The 7694-nt window shown below is 46.6% G+C and overlaps 1 protein-coding gene across 1 annotated transcript; it reads left to right on the top strand.

Moving 5' to 3' along the window:
- Positions 1-5700: 5700 nt before the first annotated feature.
- On the top strand, positions 5701-7171 carry LOC138225298 (fish-egg lectin-like). Its single transcript, XM_069185078.1, has 4 exons — positions 5701-5782; positions 6082-6327; positions 6522-6864; positions 6956-7171. The coding sequence occupies exons 1-4, from the start codon at positions 5707-5709 to the stop codon at positions 7095-7097; spliced, it is 807 nt and encodes a 268-aa protein (XP_069041179.1). The 5' UTR covers positions 5701-5706; the 3' UTR covers positions 7098-7171.
- Positions 7172-7694: the final 523 nt, after the last annotated feature.

The following is a 7694-nucleotide window of genomic DNA, read 5'->3' as shown; positions in this document are numbered from 1 at the left end:
AAACATTGCACCCAGGCCCTGTTAAAATTTCACAATGCTAGACACAAAAGGGCCTTATCATAACTGCTTCTATTAGACACTCTAAAGCTGAAGCAACTCAGACTTGTGGGTTTCCTTGTCAGGGGAAGCACTCAGAATACCATCAACATACTGAGTGATCACAGCCAGTTGAAGCCACGTGATACCCTGTTCTGCATAGTCATTCTTTGTAATGCATAATATTCCAACCCAATAGATCTGGAATAAAACCACCCATTAAAATCTGGTACTCGGCAAGTAAAACTTGCTGTCCCAATACTCCTGTGGCCTCCTGCCATCTTCCCCTATACATTGCTCTATAGTACACTGTTGAACAGAGGAGTGAAACAAGCATGACAGTAGTGCTCCAGTATCCCCTAACAGAGAAACCATCACTCCATTAACAGTACATTTTTAACCACTGGACTGGGACAGACTTAGGGAGGCTACAAGGGATTTACAGGATCTAATCGTTAGGTAAACAGATTTTCTCACAAGACGTTATTCTCCCCAGTCTCGATTCTAAACCTACAGCGTTTCAGCTTGTCTGGTTTCGAGACATTCGAATAAAACCAAATTGTTTCCATTATTGCAACTAATTGTATAAAAATACAAAAACTGTTTAACTACTTTTACGTCCACCTGTACTGTACTTATACGTTTCAGACGCTCTTATATTTTCCAATCTCCTTAAGTTGATTTTCGTCAAGTCTCTTTAGTTAAGTCTCTAGCCAGTCCCGCTGGCTAAACACACTCACACCGTCATTTAGTATACCAAAACTCACAGTTACACACATACATGCCGGCACACAAATTCATAAAACACACATACACATCGAGAATATATTTTTCTCTTCGTAATACAATGTGCTGTATTCTTGTTTTACTTCTACATGAATCCTTTTAATTCCTGAAGCGCACTCCAGGTTCGCTGCATTTCTAATTTCGGGTGCGGTACTTTAGCCCACCGGTCAATATCTTACGGTTTTGGATTTGATCGTATGGGGGAAATCAGGGAAGGTAGGTGCGATTGCAGACCCCCTCGACGGGGTGCGAGACAGTGTTAGAGTGGCGCTGTCATCAACGGCGCCAGCCCCTGCTACATCAAGTCCTTTCCCACTTCGAGTGAGAGTACAGATCTGCGGGCGCCCTCCCTCTAACAGGGGAGACCCTGATCCGTTTTTATCACACTCATACCAAGTGTTATCCCAATCAGACCCCCCTTCTCCATATGGCCACTGAGGGAATTGATCCCAATTATTTTCGTTTCCTGCCTGTTTGTTCCCCTGTGGGAGAGCAGGATATAACTTAGTCGCTGGCTGCAGCACATTAACCAGTGCAGCGTGACCAGGAGTTAATTCCTAATTCGTTTCTCATTCTCCTGTACTGCCTCTTTTAGCTTTTTTTTTTCCTATACTCTTTCGTAGCGAGTAAAGTATATCTTCTTCCGGGTTTTATTTTCCCCGTAAACACACTTTTAAGTCACATCCCAATTTCTTTTTTTTTTTCTCATGTATCTGCCACCACTGGTGCCGGCCGTGCACCAGGGTGGGAGCTACATGCTTGTGCTTTTGCCAATCAATACTCATATATGCTTTCTTTACAGGCGTCTTCGCCCCAAATTCCCTCTGACAAACTCAGCTTTTTCCATATCTAAATGCCTCTCCGAGACTTTAGAGAGGACTTACACCGCACTGTTCACAGGTAAGAAACGAGACCTCGAAAACCCCCTTTCTTGATCAGTAATTCACCATCCCCAGAACGCCAGCATCGCTGCTTTTGCCCCGGGGTGGACTTACGCACTGAGCTCAATCAGGGCGATTCTCGGGTCTCAACGTCCCCCAAATCCTGCCACTTAATGCCCGGCTCCCCACTATGAGGTGCGCCCATGCCAGTGTCGCGCGTGTGTATATGTATTTCACAAACAAGGAAAACACCAAAAACATACATACATATATCTCCTCCACTCCTGCTTCCTTTAAAACAAAAAAAAACCACGCCACGCCAGAAACCACGCCACTCCAATCTGTGCACGATCAAGGCGTAGCTAATCTCAGGACCCCGGGCGTAATTAAAGCCCACACCAATCCTGGATTATACGTGCATTTAATGCACCACTCAGCTCCAGAACCCCGGGCGCAATTAAGGCCCACACCGATCCCGAGCCACAGAACTCCGGGTGCAATTAAGACCCAAACCAGTTCTGACCTTCAGAACTCCGGGTGCAATTAAGACCCACACCAGTCCTGAACTACGTGCATTTAATGCACCACTTGCTCTAGAACCCCGGGCGCACTTAAGGCCCACACCGATTCAGAGCCTCAGAACTCCGGGTGCAATTAAGACCCAAACCAGTTCTGACCTTCAGAACTCCGGGTGCAATTAAGACCCACACCAGTCCTGAACTTCACGGTAAGGGTCCAAAACCCGTTCAAAACTCCACGCGCAATTAAGGCATACACCAGCTTCGAACGCCTGTACACAATACCGCGGAACCCCTGCCAGACCAAATTCTGGGCTTACAGCAAACAACCCATTACATACACCGGTGCCTTCCCCGGGCCAGAGGAATTCAGAAACTCACGTTTACTCCGTCATCTCGGGCGATTCTCGCAGGGAGCAGAGATTTCCCAATCGGTCAGAGAGAGTCGGGACTTTTAAATAAAAGAGGAGTCCTTACCTCTTAGTTATGTGCGCGCTGACCGTCTCTCCTGCCGATGGGAAGTTCTGCGCCTTCTGGAGCATCCGCCGACTACGCCAAATTTGTTGTAACAGAAGAAATAAGGTTCTTGATCCCGAGATGAAGTAAAACAGATAAGTTTATTGCATGCAAGGAACAATAAAGCCGAAGTCTTGTTTCCCGCAAGAAACAACAAAACCGAAGTATTGTTCGCCGTACTGGTACAAACTTTTGGGTTATATACAGTTTTCTTCTCCGTTTCTGACGTCACTCGGTCTGATGGTAAAGAGGGGGGTTCATGGTATTTGGCCAGTTTCCGATGTTCTGGGCAAATGGTCAGTTTAACATTACACCCAGGGGGGTTCCTAGCTGGCATCTGCAATCCTTATCAGTTAACCCCCTTTCCTGCCATAAACCCCAGCTTGTGACTTGGAAGTCTAAACCCCCTACAGAAAAGATTAAATTCAAACCCCCGTCTTCACATCTTTCTTCAGCGCCTATCTGTCTAGGGAGTGATAGTTGGACATCTGGACTGCATTACTAAGTGTCAGGAGTAAGTGACTCATATCTCACCTTGATCAACCAATCAGGGACTGGTAGGGCCGAGTAACCCACGTGGGACTCTGATGCCCATGGAACTTTCAGCCAATCAATGAGCTGAAGTTCCTCCAGGTAAAAACAGGCAACACAGAGAGCCTGAGAGATTCAGAAGGGATTCAGGAGAATTCTGTGGACAATACTTAAGGGAATTCAAAGGAGAATTCCAGGCCAGGACGGCCCAGGAGCAGAAGGCTCCCAAGGGCAGGACATTCTCGCAGCGCGCCTCCTGACCATCCTGAGACTCAGCCCGGACAACCACGGAACGGCCAGTGTGTCCGAGTGCCAGAACTTTCCTTTGTTCTAAGAGTCTAGAGCGGAGGTTGCCAGAGAGTAACTAGAGGATCCACCCGAGGTTAGCACCAGCAGCAGGCCTCGTGAACAGGTCGGAACTGTGGACAGCTGAATCACTATTCAGAACTAGCTCTTCATCAGGAACGAACCGGTCCTCTTCCTGACTTGCTGGGACCCACAGTCATCTTTTCTCCTGTGCGCAAACTTTGCTAGTTAAAGCCAACACTATCTAGCAGGCCAGTGAGCATCAGCAGCGCACCGTCGCAAGCCGCACAGCACAGCCTGGCACCGAGCCAGAGAGCGCGGATTGGACAGCAACAAGCCTGCAACTGTTTCTTTGTGCCCGCAGGAGATCTGAATCCCCAGAAATTGGAAGAGTATTCAACTTCAATGCATTACAGCTCGAGAATTCAATTGTTATCCCAACCAGTTGATATCAATTTAATTCCTAAGAGTTATGTACTTGTTTCGAGTATCTAATGTAGAAGTTATAACCAAGTTCATTTATGAAACGGTCTAAATGAATGATATACTGAACGTATGTCCTCTTGATATGTGTAACACTTTGTAACTGATTGAATATATACCTTTTGTATTCTGATAACCCTCTCGATAAGATCTGTTAGGTTTATATGGATATTCTATGTATTAATAAATGTATCCTCGTGTATTAGTACCTGTGTGTGTGCGTTGTTTGAGTTATGTCGCATGGTTGGATTCTAAAGCCATCAAAAGAATCAACTTTGTGATTTACTGCTACAATTAATAATTGTCTCAGTAAATGCCCAAACCCTACAGAACTGGTGCCTTCAGAGAGCCACTACATTACATACTTGGCGTCCCTGAACGGCTATGAATCACTACACATGCAAGGAACAGTAGAACCAAAGTCTTGTTCCCGCAAGGAACAACAAAACCGAAGGATTGTTCAAAGTGCCGGTACAAAGCTTTCGGGTTATATAGCCCTTTCCTGCCGCTTCTGACGTAGCTCATTACTATGGTAAAGGAGGGGAGGTCACGGTGTTTGGACAGTTTACAGACTTTGGCCAAATGGTCAGTGTTAGTTTTCCGTCCCTGGGGGGTTTCCTAGCTGGCATCTGGAATCCTTATCAGTTATCCCCCTTTCCTGCCATAACTCAAGTCTGATACTTAGAAGTCCAGTCCTCACGCAGAAAGGAATCAGTTAACCCCTTCTTCACATCTTGTATCTTCAGCTGTTTTAATTCTTTCTGTGTCTTCTTTTGAATCACTTTCCTCCATTATATATCATTTCCTTTGTATCTGTTTAGATGGAATCACATTTCAACACAAAAATGTATGTAGTAATGACATCTACCTTGTCTTTAATATCCTCACAGACAAACACCCTCCAATCTGCAGTCAAGAAACGACCAGCGGCTGTGAACACAAGCACAAGGGGAGGATTTATGGAATTCACACACAAGCCTTTCTAAAGTGGGAGCAATTTGGTCCCACAGAGAAAATCCACATGGAAGACATGCAAGCTCCACACAGCAGGAAATCCAGCTGGACATCAACCCCAGGAACTGTGAGGCAGCAGTCCTCAATCCACACCACTGTGCTGTCTAAATGGTCACTCGTGAATTAGGAGCTGTAAGAGCTACAATATCATTAATTCCCCATTCTGAATGCAGGAACTGGTGCTTTCATAAATGTTAGTTATCATTTATCCCTTACTTGTATCAGATTAATTGAGAAAACAAGACAGGATCTGGAAGATTTCAAATCAGGGCCCAGGTATTATCCTCTGAGTGCTCAGAAAAATTGAATCAGATGAAAAAAATGTTTGAGGACAAAGACTGCAGAGGTCTGTAACAAGATATTCAGCTTTGCAATAAGTCTTGATACAACTAATTATCTAATTCAGTTATTTTTTGCATTAAACAATTACAACGTTTTCTGTCGCCACGATTACTACACCCTGAGGATGAGCTCTGTGGACGAATGTAATTCATGTCTTCTATAATTGAAACTTGAGTGATTCAATCAGCAGCTTGTTATGGTTCAATTTAACACCTGGTTAGACAGGTGTGTGTAGGAGCTGAAGCTCAGCAGTCTTGACTATATAAAGGCCACTGCTGGGGCTAATAGTATGCATGAGGTTTGTGGGATCACTTATCAACATGGAAGGGAGAGGGTGTTTGTTGTGTTTGCTTGTGGGATGCCTTCTAGGTAAGGTTTGGATATACTGATTTAAGCAAAAGTAGTAGGGGAAGGACAGATGGAGATGTAGTAATTGCATGCTGCTAATAGTTATGGGTTTCAGTGTATCTGGTTGGGTCTTGAGTATAGATGTTGCTTAAAAGATACCTGGACTGAGTGTTAAATCCATGCCTTAGATGTTTCCATGTACTATAGAAGTTCTGCAAGACCTTGTTAGTATTCCCCTATGTGTGATCACCAAGAGCCCAGGCTACTTCTTCCTGATCTGGCTGGTGGTCATTGATCCAGTGGCGTCCTCTCCTCCCCAGTGTCTGTGGCTGGAGCCCTGCAGTGTCGGGCTGTGCCTGGCAGTCTGAAGCAGATAGATGCTGGTGCTGGAAGGGTGTGTGGAGTCGACAATGCAGACAACCTGGTCAGCTACCAGGGCAACAGCTGGGGCTCTCTGGCCATGAAGGGGAAACATGTGAGTGTGGGGTCAGCAGGGCTCTGGAGTGTGAGTCTCGCAAGCCTTGTGTTCAAGTGGCTTGGAGGAAGGTGGATCCGAGTGCAACCAGGTGAGGCTACAGCTGATCTAGAGAGGCTGGAAATGGTAGCTTTCAGATTTCTCCATGAATCCACCAGGCTCTGCCAGGCCACCTGTCAATGCGTTTTCTGGCTGAAGGCAGCTATTTCACTCCCTTGTAACTGAGGGATGAGCACTGCACTGCCCCCTGCTGAGAACAGCTGTATTTCTTGCTCTCCTCTGCAGGCTCCCTCATCCAGATTGATGCTGGTGGAGACAAGTTCGTGGTTGGTGTCAATGCTGCCAATTCCATCTTCTGCCTGAACAGCGGGCCTGTGCTGCAGTATGCTGGCCAGGGCAACATCCCCTGGATTCCTGTCGTGGGCTCCCTCAAGTACTATTCCTGTGGACCTTTTGGTTGCTGGGGAGTGAACAGGCTGGACCAGATCTTTGTCAAGCTGGATGTGAGTGGGGATTCCTGCAGAGGCTCCGACAGGTGGTACCCCATTCAGGGCTCCCTGTCCCTGGTGGAGGTGGGCTCAGATGGCAGTGTGTATGGGGTGAACAGGAATGGAGTGGTCTTCAAGAGGTGAGCTGGGGGTGACTGGGGGAAGGGATAACACATGGGTGCGTGATTCTCTAATTCTGGGCTGCTCTAACCCTGTGCTTCTTCCTTGCAGGGTTGGTATTGATGCCTGTAACGCCTTTGGCAGGAGGTGGTGGGCTCTAAGGGCAGCTGGTGTGGCCAGGCATGTGTCCTATGACCGAGGGATCCTCTGGGTTGTGTGCAAAGATGGCCGAGTCCAGAGGTGCCAGGTCTGAGCAGCCTGTGTGGCCTGGTCCTGGGAGGAGAGCAGTGGAAGTGTCTTCTGAGCCAAATAAAAGTGCCAATGAAAGCCTCAGTGTTGTTCCATGCTTCTTCCTGCTCATGTTTCTCTTTTGCTACAATTCAAGAACTAAGGGTAACAAGTTAGTGCTTCTACGTTTTCTGACAGTAGAAATTGTTTCTGTATGTTTTATATACTGTACATGGTAAGTGCTTATTGACAGTGGCAAGCCAAGCCACATAGACAAGCAGTTTGCCAGGAAAGTTAAACAAGATTATTCATGACAGTTGGCGAGCCAGCTCAGCAGATGATAACAGTCACAGCAGCTTCACCCATCCTGAACTGATTGCAGCAACTTCCACCCTCAAGACAGGGAAAGCTCCAGGACCTGACCACCTGCATCCTGAACAGCTTACCCATCTCTCTCTACTTGCCTTAGAATGGCTACTAGCATTTTTCAACAGTTGCCTTTTACTAAACAAAATGTGTAAGATCTGGAGAACAGAACTGGCAACCCACTGAAGCTAAGCAGGTGTAAGCCTGGTCAGTACCTGGATGGGAGACCTCCTGGGGAAAAACTGAGGTTAGTGGG

The sequence above is a fragment of the Lepisosteus oculatus genome, chromosome 27, assembly GCF_040954835.1.
Source record: "Lepisosteus oculatus isolate fLepOcu1 chromosome 27, fLepOcu1.hap2, whole genome shotgun sequence".
Classification (NCBI taxonomy): domain Eukaryota; kingdom Metazoa; phylum Chordata; class Actinopteri; order Semionotiformes; family Lepisosteidae; genus Lepisosteus; species Lepisosteus oculatus.
The sequence above is the reverse complement of the archived record's forward strand: the minus strand, read 5'-3'. Positions and strand labels throughout refer to the sequence as shown.